The 18,306-nt window shown below is 29.4% G+C and overlaps 2 protein-coding genes across 2 annotated transcripts; one reads left to right on the plus strand and one right to left on the minus strand.

The window, feature by feature from the left end:
* Positions 1-2,325: 2,325 nt before the first annotated feature.
* LOC135962242 (uncharacterized) lies at positions 2,326-4,862 on the plus strand. Its single transcript, XM_065514062.1, has 2 exons — positions 2,326-2,430; positions 2,491-4,862. Exons 1-2 carry the CDS (start codon positions 2,419-2,421, stop codon positions 3,772-3,774), a joined length of 1,296 nt encoding a protein of 431 aa, XP_065370134.1. The 5' UTR covers positions 2,326-2,418; the 3' UTR covers positions 3,775-4,862.
* An 8,627-nt stretch (positions 4,863-13,489) lies between these two features.
* On the minus strand, positions 13,490-14,177 carry LOC135962496 (uncharacterized). The gene is made up of 2 exons (XM_065514453.1): positions 13,915-14,177; positions 13,490-13,849 (listed from the first exon to the last, which is right to left on the minus strand). The coding sequence occupies exons 1-2, from the start codon at positions 14,091-14,093 to the stop codon at positions 13,615-13,617; spliced, it is 414 nt and encodes a 137-aa protein (XP_065370525.1). The 5' UTR covers positions 14,094-14,177; the 3' UTR covers positions 13,490-13,614.
* Positions 14,178-18,306: the final 4,129 nt, after the last annotated feature.

Raw genomic sequence — 18,306 nt, forward strand, 5'->3', positions numbered from 1 at the left:
AAAATAAGGCCCAGTTTGAAAAAAAATGTCAACAAAGTTTTAGATTTTGCAAAAAAAAAAGTCAAAAATATCTTGTTATGAGTTACAAAACATTTATTTTGATAGATATCGAACTCGCGACCACTAAGCGACCAAATAGGTCTTCCAGGAAAATATCTAAGCTTTCTTTTAAGAAAAAAAATAAAAGGGCCCATTTTGAAAAAAAAAGTTTTTGATTTCGGAAAAAAATATTAAAAACTTTTTTACTTTTTTTAAATATTTTGTTTCGAAAGAATGAAGAAATAGCTATCTAAACTATTTGGGACACATTTTGCTAAGAACAATAGGTAATAAGTTACAAGGATAAGAAAAATACATGTTTGGCCAAAATGTCAAATTTTGACCCCCTATAACTCAGAGAGTTCTTGACCGATCTTGTTGAAAAATTGTATCTGAATTTCATATCCAATAGGTCTAACCCGATCGGAAGACATCGATTTTAAAAATACCCCATATACTAAAATGTGTCTAAATCGTTACGAAAAAATTTTATTCAGTATAATTGTCAAAAAAAAAAAGTATTTTCTAGTGGTTCCATGAAGTTTATTCAGAACTAGTTTTTATTCTATACTAGAACTAGTCTATGAACAATGTATTACTAGTTCTGACCCGGCAAACGTTGTTCTGCCATACAAATTATTTTTAATATTTTAATATTTTGGTTGTTAAATAAAAAATATCGAATGTACTATAAGTGAATTTGGAATATATAGGAATTATATTCAGTTTTGTGAAACTGTACTTTTTAGTCTGGTCTTTTATTTTTAATAGAATGATCGATCTTTGACATACACACACAAGCAGGTAGTGAAATGTGCATTGTGTGTGGAAAAGATAAGATCAGAAAGTATTTTCCCTCTCACTAATGTTAAGTGTGGGTAAATACAAAATATAAATAGTTTTAGGCAAACACATTTCCAACATGTGTTTAGTCTAGTTTAGTTTTAAGAATTGTATAATTAGTACTTAAGAAAAATATTGTGTAAATAAATGAGTTCCCTAATAGACACGAAGATATCAAGTTGTCTTCTTTCTTTCTAAGCGGTTTCCGCCGTAGGCTGTGGATTCAACAGGTATTTTTAATGCCAAGTGAAGAGAAATAGAAATAAATTTTTTCCCAAAAAAAAAAAAAAATTAAACAAATTCTGGATAGGGACACCTAAATGACCTAGTGGTATTAGGTAATTTCATAAATTTCATAAATATAGGTTAAACCGTTTCGGAGGAGTTGAAACACAAACATTGTGACACGAGATTTTTATATATTAGAGAAGATAGAATTTCTTAAGAATCGCAATATCGTCACGGGTTATAGTAGTTGCGACATCACTAGTTCTATAGATGTTATCAATGAATCAAAATTGGTTCTGATTATAGTCGTTATAGATCTAATGATTTTGGAACATGATCTAAAATTATTCCTGGGATATTCACTTTGAATTGTTTTTTTTTTTGAAACAAATAAAAGTGAATTAATTAATAAAATTGTAATAATTGCATATTAACTGGAAAGAAAATGAATTGAAGAAAAAAATACATGTCTATAGGTAAAGATAAGTATAAATCCGGCCACTTTAAAGAATTGTAAGCCACTTTGTGAAACGTAATCACACTAAATTCGTTTGGCAAGTTTTTAATAAAATTATAGATAATAAAATCAATTTGTAAACATCAACTGGGGAAATAATTCGTGTAGATTGAATTTAATATTGCTACGAAATTGCATTATCAATTTGAATTTAACAGTCTACCAGTAGAAACTCTACTTATAAACAATGTTGATAACAAGCTGTTATTAACGTTGGCTGAGATATAAGGAAAAAATCAGGACAACCTCGATTTTTGATATACTATGTATATCTGGATTACTAAGTCATTAATATAGACAATATGGATATCTAATGATAGATATTGCAAATACCTTTGTGACGTATATATGAGGCCATAGTAAGTCGGGCCTACAATGGGTCAAAATCGGAAAAAAATATTTAACATTTTTATTTTAAAGTATAAATTGGTGAAGGGTATATAAGATTCGGTACATCATTTAATTATTTCCTAAATTTCATTATGTTACCTTTTAAATATAGCTGTAGTAAAAGCAAAGGGTCAATCCGATTTTTTCACGGTTACTGCTATCTCTAGCATTGTTTTTTTAAATACATACTACATAAATTGCATTAAACGAAACAAAACAAAACAGAAAACCTTATCTTGCGATAATGGTATGTATTAGTAATCGAGTATTTCGTTAAATTTTTTTTTTATAAATTAGAACAGTCGCAACAATGATTTAATATCGTTTAAATTTTTGTTCAAATAAGTTATATTTTGCTCGTCAATTGTATAGGCGAGTTTTTTTTTATCAAAATTTAAATAATGAAGGCCAAAGTAAACACAAAAACGTCCTTAATCTTTTCATATTTTATAATCAATGCTTTTTACTTTAAGGTTTTCGTACTTACATTCCTGTGCAATTTGTTTTTCTTAACGCAAGCAACGATCTCTAGTGAAAATAATGAAAATATCACAATACTAAATGAAACAGCTTCGAACTATACTATCAAACATGTTGTGGATGGTAAGCCCATTGTAATTCACACCCAACTTGAACATTATGACCAACCAACGTTGAAAGAGTACCAAGAGTGCCATGAGAATCTAGAAAAATGCAAAGAAGTGTGCGAAGGCGTCAAAGATCCAGCGATATGTGTTAAGGAGTGTCCAGTTTGTCCGTTTCTAGTAAAAGAGAAAATTGTAGTACAGGGCATTAACGATACTGACTTTACACCAATGTCAGCAACGCCCCTAAATACCACAAATATAATACGAGTGACTAATCAAATTCGGAATATTATTGAAAGTCGTCAAGGCAATATAACGCATCGTAATGAAAATATTGTCCATGTACATCAGAATATTTCGAGAGTAGGTGGTAAATATGGTCTGGGCTATAAAAACACCGATCCATGTTGCATAATTGTGAGATCATCGAAAAATTGTGAAAATAAGCCATTATCGACAGCAACCCGCTGCCATCACAAACGTCATCGGGTCTGTGGTAAACAATGTAAATCACGTGTGATGATAGCCAATCGTGTGACTTTATGTGAAAACCCAGATCCATTTGATGCAAATGATGACTATAGTGAAGAGAATTGTCGCGAAACTGTAAAATATGTTCCATATCAGTCCCGTAGGAAACATAAGGTTAGATCGCAAAATAAATGCACATACGTACCTTCTTGGCCATATGTTGTATGTGGCCAAAATGGAAACAGTTATGGACATTCCGTATGTAGGCGTTGTCAACGTTTAACATACAGCTATATCTTGCAACGAGGAATTCCAGCTCAGTGCAGCAGATGTTTCATGACATATTCCAGACCTAATTCCGAAATGTATCCGCCGTCATGGTATCCTCCTATGGGACCTCATATTGAAGACAATGATTTTGAGTTCGAAGATGATTTGGATTTGAATCAGGGTGATTGGCAACAAGATAAAACTAAGTGTAGATTACCTAATGGCATCATAAGTGAAAACTGCAATGACTTCGAAGGTAGCGATACAGATTCGCCTCCCACTACTGCCGGTTCTTTTGCACATTTGCCAGAGGCACAGGATGAATATATGGAATATGATAATTTCGACGACGTTGATTTTGAGGAAAACCCACGCAGACGTCGTCATATTTTTACCAGATCTAAGTACAGTCGTCGACATATGCAATAAATAGGTATCTGTCTGTTTTTAATTTTCGGAAAGTACAGAGTAGTGATTTAGTGGAGATTGGAATGAGCAATTCGCAAAAATCTATTATTTATAGCCCATTCACATACACCTGTTTATCATGATTATCACTCTACGGCAAAAAGGTGTTCACATAACTTTTGGCTCGACTTAATTGACATTATTTTGAAACACACACATACTTACACATTTATATACAGGTAGGCCTCCATTTACGCGATTTGTTGGGACCAAGAAGCGTGTAAATCAAATTCGCGTAAAACGAGGTTCTAATTTAGAACGAAATGCTTTTGTGGGGCCAATAATTTTTTATTTCGTTTAAAACAATACATAAGTCACATAACAAAAAATAAATTGGGACCTAAAAATCGCGTTAAATAGAAAACACATACATATGTACATACAATCACCTTTATGAAAGCGGACATTACTGCACAAAAATTCATAATCGAGTTTTTGATTGATTGAACAATTGCCAAGAATACTCTCTTATTATACGTTATAATATCCTGTAAAAACAATAAAAATGTTGTTACGTCCGTTTGCATTTAAGGCGACGATATATACTTTAAGGGTCATTATTACAACTTGCCTTTATTTGTACTTTTAAAAACTTACTTAAAACAAAAGTGAAGTAAAAAAACTCAACTAAAAAAATTATTTCTTATCGAAAATTAAGGAAAAAATTTCAATTAAAAAAATAAAATATTCAAAACATAACAAAAAATTCATAAAAATTAACAAAGTTTTCAAAAAAGAAATCTGTTATTCGCTTGTTTTTTTTTCGTTTCTTGTTGTTTGTTGCCGCGTTATTAAAAATCGTGTAAACAAAGTCGCGTATTTCAAAAAATGGTTGCTAATTTGAGTTTGCGTTATATAGAATTCGCGTAAATAAAGTACCGCGTAAATGGAGGCTTACCTGTATTTGAAAATTTGCACACAAAAAGACGTTAGACATAAGAAATATCTAAAAAAACATTATATTCAGCTATTAAATTACAATAAAATTTAAAATAACACACATATTGTTTACGAAGGTGAAGGGTATAATAAACATTTGAACATTTGAATCCATTTTGATTTTACTTTTTAAATAAAAATGTCCAACAAATTCAGACTTTTTGATTGGAACAGAATAGCGACCCTATAATTCTGAAAGGGCATGTTGAATAGATAATTTTTGTAGAATAAACTTATAGTCCAGGTTTTAGTTTTTTGATCGAAGGGAGCATTATACTAACCGATTTGGATTTTTAGCGATTTTTTATTAAAAATGTGTGTCGTGTAATTTTGCTAATTTAGCGTAAAGAGCTTTATTTACAACTTTTGTATGTTTGGTGACCCCCACTGAAATTTTCCAGCAAAAATTTTCGTAGAATATTTTAATCCTTAAATGTCCTTTTTGAAAGGACTTTTTTTTGAAAAAAGGGTCAAATTGACCCATAACTAGAGGAGATAGAGGGTTAAGATCTTCCACAAAAATTATACCCATAAAATATAACAATATAACTCTGACAATAACAATTCTCTCTGACATTACAACATTTGTTCAGTTAGTGTAATGCTACCTTCCAAGTGTACCAAATTTCAATAGTTTTAGTACAATGTTGCAATTAAATATATGTTTTTTAACAATATAAAAAGTCGACTTTTTCGACTTTTATCGACTATTCGACTTTTGAGATAACATAATCATCGATTGTATGACTTTTTCCGACCAAAAGGTCTATTTTGACTTTTCGACTTTTTTTCAGCAAAAAGTCGATTGTTCGTTACGATGTTATCGCGTATTTGTTTGACTACGCATGACCGCGCAATGAGTCTACATTAAAATTGTTAGTTTTGGTGGGAAAAATCCAAATAACACTCTTGACACATGCAATGAGAAAACGGATCCCAGAAGAAAAATATTGTAAGAGCGAATAACTTTTTTGTCCTGTTCAAATGCGAAAGCAACAGACAAACTGAAATTTTTGGTTGTTGGAAAATCGCCTTTAAATCCTAAAACTAAAACTAAAAAACTTCAATCTCAAAAATGCAGTTCAGATTCTAGCCATGTTCTGGGATAAAATATCAGTGTTTAATATCCGAAAATCCTGGATAACATCGATAAACATATGCATAGAATGGGCTTTGGAAAATGACAAGCCGACAACACACTATATGAACTACGTGATTCAGCTGTTTAAAAAATTTAAAAAATAATTTGCCAAAAAAGCAACTCAAAATCTCCAATTTCTTTAAAAATGTAAATACCTAAATCAATAAAAACAATTCCAATTTTAAAAATACCATAAAATTTTGGGTTCTATTATCGCGAAAATTCAGTTTTCGCCACAGGTCTGGTTTTTAATATGTCGCGAAAATCGAGCTTGCACTCTATAACGAAAATTTTAATCAAATTCTTGTAATGTGTGATACTTTAGAGCGATTAAAAAGCTGGAATATGCGCTAATTTTCTGATCATAAATGATATTTTTGTAGGGAGAAAATGATACCCTATCCGCAATTCGTCTAAATGAGCCCCTCTTCTGATCAGTTTCCACTCATTTTTGAGTAGTTTTTGAGTCGAATCACTCGTTAATCATTAATGGGATTCATTTTCGAATCATTTTTTAAGCGTTCAACTTATTTATCAGTTTTATTAGGTCTTCAAAACTAGTTGAAAAGGACTCAGTTTGGTGATTAGTCACCTAACAATCTTCCAAATGCCGAATGGGAATTTGTTTGAACACATTAAAGTGACTTCACATAAGGTTACATGGAAAGTAAGTATACTTAAGCAAAAAGAAAATAAACTGTATGAGAATTATAACAACACAATTTGTATAAAACCAGTTTGTACGAATTACTCACAAAAAATTTAAGTACAAAATAAACGTTTACAGCTTAAGAACAATTGTCTTCACGCTAAATTAATGGCATGTACAAAGTAACCAATTGACTTCTATCTGCACTACAAAGAGTACATACGCACGGTGGCTCAGAACTTTATTTCATCGGCCAAAAGTTCAACTTTTTGTCACTCCGATTTCAAAAATTTTAATGACATTCAATAGTAAGCATATTGAAACTAAGGTAGCCCAAAAAATTTGATAAAAATATTGGCAATTGTGGGCGTGGCATGCTGTTAAAGTAAAATATTTTATGTTATTTTATAAAAAACTGTGATTTTGTAAATTTAATCAGAAGTAAATTATCATTACTGGCAAACTGTTATCGATAATCACAGTGGTCCCAAAATATATAAATAAATTGGAGTGATTAGAGATTAGTGACAATTACTGTCTATAAGGGATACATTGACTTAACTGCTTGGATATTTTGGTACTTTTTTTTACTAACACCTACATATGTATATAGAGTTAGGTACTGTTGTCAAAGAGTCGGACTACTTGTGTATACTTTGATTATAATATAGTTTTCAATAATAAAATACATATGACAAAATTTACTATCATATCATTTACTGGTTTATTGCGATTTAATATTCTTCTAGATTTCATTTAATTTGCAGATAGTGATGAGAACAAAATCCGGTTATTTCACTAAATATTCATTAATTCAATGGTATTACTAAATTTTGAGTTAAATGTTTCTATTAAAATGCTGAATCCATCCATTCTTTTATTCTTGTTGAGTTTAACGTGAAAATGTACGAGTATTACAAATGTTTAACAACTAAAGTCATAAAAAATAATTGCTTACAACAACTTACAAATATCATGCTCGTATAAAATTATGCCACTAATGTTTTATTGTATTTTTCTGAACACATAATTCATTAGGGTCTCTACCACGAGACACAACTATTTGTGTCTAGTATTAGGGTGGTGTGGGCACAAATTTAAGCAAATTTGGTAAGTAACTTTGTCTAGATTCTTAGGAACAGTTTTGTTTTTTAGTTTCTAAAAATAATTTTGGCAATTTAACTTAATAAAGCTTTGAGTAAATAAGTCTTGTTTAGGCATTTTAAATAAATATTGTATTCCGCATAAAATTATTTTACCGAAACTTCAATATCGAATAAAAACTAATGCAGTTTTCAAGTTTTTTTTTTAATTTTAATTTTTAATAAAAATGCAAACAATATACATATGTATATGACCCTAATGTACGTTTAATTGTCACCAATATTGGTTATGATTCGCTTACCCCTGTTGACATTTTATGTGTTTTTTTTTTTGTTTTTTGTTCAACTTTGACAAAACTTACTAAAACTATAGTTTCTAATAGATTATTCTGCAATGATTAGTGGTGCAATAGAAAAAAAAATATAAAGTAAAGAACATAAATAACACCTGCTCCAAATCTCATGCGTGTTAGAATGTAGTGATGGGTTTTTGGTTTAAGGGTTAAGTGTGATTTGGGTTTTTATACACGAATAAATATCTATGACACCAAAGAATTGCTGCAATTAGCGATAATAAAATTACATTTACATATACAGATTTCTCATTTACATGTTATATTGTTTCAGTAATTTGTGATTTAATATTAATAGTACATCTATCTATCGAATTGAAATCGACTTTACTTGTTCGAATAATTCGATCACACGTTTAAAATTAATCGAATTATTCGAATAATTTAAATTTGTTTAAAAAAGTAAAGAATGAAGTTTTGATGTCGGTTTTTTAATATTTTATTGTTAAAGAAAAACAAAAAAAAAAACGTTAAAGTTAACAATTCAAGTATTGATAATGTTAAAGAGCATTTGAAAACAAAGTCCATCATTAAATTTTCAACAGATATATTCTGATCAGATTAACTCCCGAACAATCTACAAAACAATTGACTAGCAAACCCTTTAGTTTCAGTTTTGGAGCTATGCTTTAAAAAATGTGAGCTAGTTGGACATGATCCTGAATTCAAATACAATATAAACGTTTTTATGTCGTTCATTAATTCGGGTTTTAAATTGAGTAACTAATTCTTTAGTAAATTAATCATTCACTATTTCTAAATTATTTATAACAAATTGTATTATACATCAAGCTCTATCAATGCCGAATCTTTGCTTAATAAAGTGGTCTTGGGGAATTACACAATAAAGGGAATCTGTCCAAAGTTTGATATCATGTTAGTGAACGTGGCTAATTTGAAGTCAGACAGTTAATGATTGACGCCTTTACAAATACTCAAAAAGTTTATTACCATGTTAGACAAAGATGTTTGTTCAACGATGTTCAAAATCATGTATAAGACGAACTGCATGTTTTTCTTGCAACAAAACCTATAGTTTGCAATATTTGTGTTTATCATTCGATTTATTAAATATTTTGCAACACTTACGTACGCGGTTAATAACATCACTTATATACATATATTTTAAGATCACGGTCTTCATCTACATATTTCAATGTAATCATTATAAATGTCATCCTCAATATCACTTTCGATGACCGTTTCAAAATCACATTCTCCATCACATTCAACTCCACTTTAATCTAAGTTAATATTTTGATTGTTAATTGCAATTCTTTTTAGAATTGTAACTTCTTGCAGTAATATTTAAATATTTATAGAACGACCTATCGGAACACTCATCTACAGTGATCGAAAGTCCCTTTGTCTTTAGTTATTTGTCGAATTTCAGAAACAATACAATCTTTGTGAGTCATTATTACTTATTTAAATTGAAATTATGAACAATTTTAAGCAATTTAATAAATTTAAATATACATATATGAACATTTATTCGTTTTATTCGATTATTCTTCATAAAATTGTTCGAATTATTCGTTATTCGAAAATGGCCATTTTTAAATTGTTCGAATAATTATTCGTAAGAAATTATTCGATTAATCGAACGATCATTAGTCGAATGAATACCCTAATAAATATACATAGACATCCAGATAGAAACAAAAATCGATGTTTCATAATATTACAAACTGATCCAGCAATCTTTTTGAATTCGATCGGTTTCATCACATGTCAATTGGATAAAAATTAAAGTAAATTAGAAATGGTTGAAAAATTGATTTTCCAAATTTATGAAAATGAAAAAACGGAAAACTAAATTAAATGATAAAAGAACAAAATAATTTTCAAAGAGTTCAGAACTAATTAGATAGTAACATGTATAACAAAACTGAGCAATTTTTGAAAAGTGGAGTTGGGCCTTTTAACTTCTCGCACATCCAATTATCAAAAACATTAGACTACAATGTGTAGAACAGATATTTCAAGATGTCGATGTCGAGAGCATCGAAACTGTGTCCAACAGTATATATGTAGAATGGCATTCGAATCCATCATCACACAGTGCAATATTTATTAATATAATAAAACATTGTCATTGTAATGTTGCAGTAAAACAATGCTGCCCCCTATAACCTTTACTCTTCGCTGTCACATTTGACAGGGGAATAGTTTGCAGTTGATTTGCCAATGATATAATTTAATTTAAAATCGTGATAATCGCAATCGCAATAGGTACTTAGTATTTGATGAGAAGTATTACTACATAAATATTTTCTATATTACGGAAATAAGATCAAAAATTAAAGCATGTTTTGACGAATAATACAGAAGATATTAACTACTTTCGTATACGATAATATAAGATAATTTGTCATAGAGCCAACATAAAATAGTATTAAAAAACAAACGTTTTTGATTGTTTTTTTTTCAAATTTTCAAAACTAGGATTTTTTTTTATATCACCCCTTAACATCATTAATTTTCCCCCAAATATACAACACATGTCCAGTATTATTTAGCTACTAATTACACCTTTAAACAAAATATAAAACAAATTTACTCCTTTTTCGTTGTAGGGTTAAGTGTTAAAAAGGATGTTTCCTAATATCTCTTCCTCATGCGTCACATAATTTAACCTACAAAGTAAAACACAAAAACAAAAAAGGACTACCTTAAAAAAACACATGTTTAATTTCCAAAAATAAAGCACGATATTTAATGATGTCTGTCTGTCCGTCCGTCTGTCTGTCTGTCTGCCTGTGTTGGTTGCTTCACAGTCATCCCTTTTGGTGGACATGTAAAATCATAACCCTTGTAGCACTTGTATGTCCTTTAGCTTTTGCTCGTCAATAACACTTATTCTTGATAAGAATAAGAACCCGCATAATAATTATGTCCCGTATTGAAATATTACCATTAATTTGTTTAATATTCAAACATAGAGTGTAAAATATTGTAGCAATTAGTACCTGTTCGATTATTGCCTATTTAGTGTAGTAAATTGTTATTGTTCTTTTTTTGTCTACATATGTATTCAGTTCAGAAAGTGCAGGGATAATTTTATGGATTTTCTATTTGTTTTTGTACTTATTTATCATACAATATGTGTTAATGTGTGGTAATTGGAGCGTATTATTATGTCATAGTTCAAATATTAACTGTGTAGGAGGTTTTGAAAAGATCACATTATAATTAGCAATTGTCAGTTGCTCCAGCATGGCTTGTTATTTAATTTCGTGATAATTTTACTACAAGTAAATCAAATAGAAATCATAACCCAAGGCCGGTCGGTGGCGAATTCAGGCAAATACAAACAACTCTCTCATTTTTGCGAATGTCAAACTCCATACCACTTTTTTTAGAAATTGAGATTTTAATGCAAAGAAAAAAATTGGAGTTATCTCGTTTTTTGTTGTTGTTTTGAAGTGGTGAGCAAAAGCGCTTAGTTCAATTTATCACAAGAAAAAGCTCTAAGTCCCTATAAAAATTACAGTTTCACCATTTCTGTCAAATTGTTCAATGACATGTATTAAAACAAGTAAGAAAAAATGGTCGGACAAGCCCAACCATTTAATACCCTACACTAAGTAAATGAGCAAAATTATTGAATTTTATGTGTATATCAACATTTTTAAGAGATTTATGCTCGTTAAAGTGATTTTTGGAAGCAGGCCTTATATGGATGGGAGCTATGACTAATTATAGAAAGATCGGCATGATATTAGGTGACATGATTTCCATAGTATAAAGTATTTCGGGAGGATATTTGTATGGTAGGGGAAATAATGGACCGATTTCAGTCAGTTTTAATAGGCTTCGTCCTTGGGCCTAAAAAAGTGTATGTACACCACATTTTTATCGAAATATCTTCAAAAGTAATCCACTCATAAAGTGATTCTGAGTCTAATATTTTTAGGATTTTGTCTACTTTTCAAAAATATATATAACTTTTGACAATTAAAAAATTCATGGAATACTTTTTTGAAAAATATGACAAAAAATGCTTTTTATTGAATTTTGCATAGATACAAATTTTCAAATTGAAATAAAATTTTTATTTATGAATATTTTTTAATGAAATTTCACAGTTATGTAGATTTTTCTATTTTAAATGGAAAAATAAAAACAAATTTTGAAATATGTTATCAAGTATGCCGCAATTCCCAAAAAAATCTTGAAAAATCCCAAAAATGGGATTTTTTCGTTTTTTGGCTATAATATCCATAATAGGGGCGGGGTTATCGGAACCCTTTACAAGATAATTAAGAACTTATTGGGCCATCTAAAATAGGTTACTATATTTTGATATCGAGTATGCGATTTGAGAATTTTTGCCCTAAAGTTGAATTTTACATAAAAAATAGGCATTTTTTGAATGGACCTGATCCCGTCGGTAAAAATTATAAATGTTTTTTTCATTTAAAATATTTGGCGTATATACTTCCTCTTTGCGCATGTGAAATTTTATTCAAATCGGCGTAAGGGTTTAGAAGTTACAGATTTATTTCCCTCTTTTTTTTATTCTCATACCACTGTGCGATGTTGTCGATAGCAACCGAGCCGGAAAAATTCCCGATATATTGATGTATTAATCATGTATGTGAGTTATTTGGGGGCTACGGAAAGTTGATTTCAACATAGAGACTGACAGACGCACATGGCTATATCGACTTCGCTTTCTATAACGATCCAGAATATAAATTTTGTGATATTTTCAAAACCTCCTACACAGTTAATATTTTAACTATGACATAATAATATAAATTCGCCTCGTTATAGCCCATATTACATCAATGAATAATATTCTTCCACAAAACTTTTATTAGGACTCAGAGAGCATTAGAAAAACATTCAAAATAAAACTAGTAAGGAAGTATAGTCGTATTTTCTTTTAAAATTTCAATAATTTTTTTCCAGAATATTTTCGGAAGTGGGCCTTATATGGGAGTTATGACCAATTATGGACCGATGTCATGAAATTAGGTCGCGTGATTTCTTCCTATATGAAACTTAATTGTGTTGAATTTTATATAGATACCAAAATTTTTAGTAGATTTATGCTCGCTAAAGTGATTTTCAGAATTGAGACTTATTCAGAAAATGATTCTGAGTTGATCGGTATACTTTGAGGTGGGTTTTAGACTAATAAACACCCCACTATGATGGTGTAGGGTATAAAGAGACAGTGAAGTGTTTGCAACAAATTGCTTTGATGGGGAAGCGACCCCACCTTTCCCCCTCCTTCAAATATCATTTATACAATAGCATATTGTCTCGTATCTCCACTGTCTTTTATCACAATTTATTAATACAAAGTATGTACATATGTATGTGTATTTCAACTAGAGCTGTTGAAGTTTGCACATTTCACCACAAATATTATGTAAAAACAAATACCGCAAGTAAATGGTTTAGGTTTTGTGGTTAAATAAATTAAAAAAAATTGTAATATACATGTGTATATAATTGTATAAAATACGCAGCGCGTGCCATAATAGGTTACAATTTGATATATAATAAGGCGTTACTTGAATTGGTCTATTTACATTCATATGTATGTACATATGTATGTATGAATGTATATTTTTATTAGATACTAAATGCATTCATACATTAAGTGCAAGAGCGAGTACTGGAACACGAACCTAAATTAGAGCAATTAATTGTTTGCATTTTACTTAAACGTTCCCAAGCTACATTCTGTTGATGGGGTGTGCGAGCTAAAGCTAATTTCGCAAATGGTCCTATTGTGCGATATCCCTGAGAAACGAAACGCACAAATCCGCTGGAAGTTAATTCCTTTAATGCCATTTTTACTTGAGCTTCGACATCGCCCGTACCAATGTCCCTAAACAATGAACAGATGATCTTTCAAATTGCGAAATGTCTATTTATTAACCTTTAGTAACTTACTCTTTTTCCAATAAGGACACAATATCAATCTCTTTGAGTCCCCTAACATACTTGGGGTGGTCTTGAAATAAACGTATGACATCGAGCACAAACAGTGGTGTGTGTAAATGGTAATCATTTCGCCTTAAGCTGGAGGTGGTAGGTTCCATATCGCGTATATTACAGCTCAACATTGACATATTTACAAATTTTGATTATTATTAGCGTATAAATATATTTATATAAAAATATATATGTATGTTTGTATATGAAAGGTTCCCAAATAAAATTATACTATTTATGAATGACAAATAAATCATGAACATACATATGTATACATTAGGGTGGGTCGATTTTTTTCACGAAAAATCATAATTCTACGAAAATTCTAAGAAATTTTCCCCAAGAAACCATAGGTCTAAAATCAAATTCTATCTTGCACTTTTCGTCTTTTATCCAATGATATTTCAGTATTATTTTTTTATTGGATAAAAAACGAAATTCGCAAGATAGGATTTGATTTTAGACCTATGGTTTCTTAATGAAACTTTCTTAGAATTTTCCATAGATTACGTTTCAGCTATACGATTTTTTACATTTTCATCGTCCATACAAAGTGACCACATACATATGTACATACTAGGGTATTCAATTAATCTGGTTTCTGGTTTAATCGGTTAATCGAGCAAATAATTAATCGGGGTTTAGATTTAATCGGTTAATAATCGGTTAATTTTAAATTATTCGATTAACCGAATAAATTTATATTTAAATTTTAAACTGAATATAAAACCACGAATTAATAAAAATACTTATTTAGGTATTTTATTAATAAAAAGAACAAAAACATACAATAAGCAAAACATAACAATTCAACCAAAAAACAAGTAAGAGAGCTATATTCGGCTGTGCCGAATCTTATATACCCTTCACCAAATTATACTTAAAAATATTTTTATTTAAACAAAATCAAAATTTTTTTTTTAATGTTTTAAAAATTTTTTTTTTTTTCCAAATTGTTTTTTAATTTTTTTTAAAAAAAAGTTTTTTCAAATTTTTTTTTTTTAATTTCTTTAATTATTTTTTTTGGAAAAAGAATTTGATAAAAAAAAAATTTTGATGAAAAAAAAATTCGGGTTAAAAAATATTTTTTTCCGATTTTGACCCATTGTATGTCCAACTTACTAAGGTCTAATATACGTCGTTACAAAGGTCTTTGAAATATCTATCATTAGGTATCCATATTGTCTATATTAATGACTTAGTAATCCAGATATAGGTCAAAAATAGGTCAAAAATCGAGGTTGTCCTAGTTTTTCCTTATATCTCAGCCATTTGTGAACCGATTTTAAATAGCGACCGAGCCGGAAGAATTTCGGAGATATTGATGTATGAATCGTGTATGTAAGTTATTTGGGGGCTTCGGAAAGTAGATTTCAACACACAGACGGACAGACGGACATGGCTATATCGATTCCGCTATCTATAACGATCCAGAATATATATACTTTATGGGGTCGCAAATGAAAAATGTGGAAATTACAAACGGAATGACAAACTTATATATACCCTTGCCACACATGGTGAAGGGTATAATAAATAATATTTTTCAGTTTTAAAAAAACTGAAACCTAAAGTAAGGCATTATAAAGAATATCCAATATCTCAGTTATTTTTTCTAAGCATATAAAATACTCCATTATACTATGGGAGTCCTTTTTGATTTTTTTAGATTTTGAATACTTATAATAATTTCGATAAGTTCTGATAAGAGACACATTTCAGTAGTATCTCCAGTTTCGTCTATTATCGTGTTTTCATCCGAGAAATACATGTAAATTAAATATTTCAGTTGTAATACTCACTAAACATGTTTCTTGGATAATCGAAAAATTATGTAATTTTACTTTGAATTGAATTTTAATTTGAATTAAAACGGAGAAATAAATACAAAAAAATATGTTAAAGTACAAAAAAAAGAAATTTCGGTTAATCGGTTAATCGACACAAATTAATTGGTTTATTTGTTATTTGAAAATCGGTTAACCGATTAACGGTTAATCGATTGAATACCCTAGTACATACCTAATTGTTCAATAAAATAAAATATTTCTTGTTAATTTACAGAAGTTTATTCTTATGATCTATGTAATTGCACCTGACTAATGTCATCTAATTAAAGGTGTCATTAACAACTTGTTTTTATTTCCAAAACAATTGTTGTTTTCTAAATACAAATATTTGAAGAAATTACACCAGCCATACAATTCTTAAATACATAAAAGTTGTAACAATTACTACGCTTGTACGATTAGATTTATGTATACGATATACTACAAATGTATCTATAGTAAGTAAATATTTATATAAGTAAAATACTATATTAAATGTATGTATACAAACATACAAACATACATATGTATGTATCTACTTTTAAGGATATGTACATTATTATTTTCCAAATAAACATTTGGGAAAATTTCATTATTTACCAAATACACGCCTCTTACATTACTTAAAAATTTACGATAATTAGACGTGGATAACAATATAAAATATCAAAATTTGTATAAAAATGTATTTATGTAGATACTAAAGGGCTGCTCAAGCACATTCCCTGCAGCAACTCAACTAAATTTTAATGTATTATAAGTTAGCTTTTTCTCAGCTAGTTGTGGTTGACTCTTAGATTGCAAAAAAAAACAATTTTATCAACAAAAACGTTTAAAAGTTTTGGGAAATTCTGCATAACATTGTACATAGTTAGCTTATAATTTGTCGAAAAAAAATCATCAAAAGTCTGATCTTGTAAATGATAGAACAGAGAGAGAACAAATCTTACAAACAACAAGCTCTCAACAATAAATACACGTTTTGTATTTGGGGAAGTTCTGCATAACATTGTAGTTAGCTTATAGTTAGTCTAAAAAAGTTATCTAATAGTGTGTTATTTTCATATTGCAGTCAGCTTATAGTCAGTCTACAAATGTTAGCTAAAAGTGGATATTTTAGTAGTCGACTACAAAATTGCTTGCTTGAGGAACAATAACAAACAACGACAGAACAAAACAACAGAGTATTGAATGAGAGACAGTATATGACAATGAGAGTAAATATTAGGGTATTCATTCGACTAATGATCGTTCGATTAATCGAATAATTTCTTGCGAATAATTATTCGAACAATTTAAAAATGGCCATTTTCGAATAACGAATAATTCGAACAATTTTATGAAGAATAATCGAATAAAACGAATAAATGGTCATATATATTGAAATTTATTAAATTGCTTAAAATTTTTCATAATTTCAATTTAAATAAGTAATAATGACTCACAAAGATTGTATTGTTTCTGAAGTTCGACAAATAACTAAAGACAAAGGGTCTTTCGATCACTGTAGATGAGTGTTCCGATAGCTCGTTCTATAAATATTTAAATATTACTGCAAGAAGTTACAATTCGAAAAACAAATCTTTCAAAATTTTAAAAGAATCGCAATTAATAATCAAAATATTAACTTAGATTAAAGTGGAGTTGAATGTGATGGAGAATGTGATTTTGAAACGGTCGTCGAAAGTGATATTGAGGATGACATTTATAATGATTACATTGAAATAGATGAAGGACATGATCTTAAAATATATGTATATAAGTGATGTTATTAACCGCGTACGTAAGTGTTGCAAAATATTTAATTAAACGAATGATAAACACAAATATTGCAAACTATAGGTTTTGTTGCAAGAAAAACATGGAGTTCGTCTTAACTGCCTGACTTCAAATTAGCCACGTTCACTAACATGATATAAAACTTCGGACAGATTCCCTTTATTGTGTAATTCCCCAAGACCACTTTATTAAGCAAAGATTCGGCATTGATAGAGCTTGATGTATAATACAATTTGTTATAAATAATTTAGAAATAGTGAATAATTAATTTACTAAAGAATTAGTTACTCAATTTAAAACCCGAATTAATGAACGACATAAAAACGTTTATATTGTATTTGAATTCAGGATCATGTCCAACTAGCTCAAATTTTTTAAAGCATAGCTCCAATGATTCAATGATGGACTTTGTTTTCAAATGCTCTTTAACATTATCAATACTTGAATTGTTAACTTTAACGTTTTTTTTTGTTTTTCTTTTTTTTTATTATTAAATGTTCGTGTGTATAGGAATTTCTATATTCTAAGAATAGTTTTTATTGTTTAACAAAATAAAACAATCGTGTATACGTAGCTTAAGTCAATTGGCTACTTTATACATCCCATGTAATCTAGCGTGAAGACAAGTGTATACTTAGGTGTCTCTAAGTAATCTTTTGTACTGCACATTTTTGAGAGTTAGGCCTCTAATACACGGTTGTCATAATCTTACAAAGTTGTCAGAAGATGTTCAATAAATGGT

Source organism: Calliphora vicina, chromosome 5 (genome assembly GCF_958450345.1).
Source record: "Calliphora vicina chromosome 5, idCalVici1.1, whole genome shotgun sequence".
Lineage (NCBI taxonomy): Eukaryota > Metazoa > Arthropoda > Insecta > Diptera > Calliphoridae > Calliphora > Calliphora vicina.

Excerpts from the sequence above, each read along its gene's own strand:
- LOC135962496 (XM_065514453.1), bottom strand. The coding sequence starts at position 14,093 with ATGTCAATGTTGAGCTGTAATATACGCGATATGGAACCTACCACCTCC. Across the intron at positions 13,850-13,914 it reads GTGTCCTTATTGGAAAAAGA|GGACATTGGTACGGGCGATG; the intron begins GTAAGTTACTAA and ends TTCATTGTTTAG.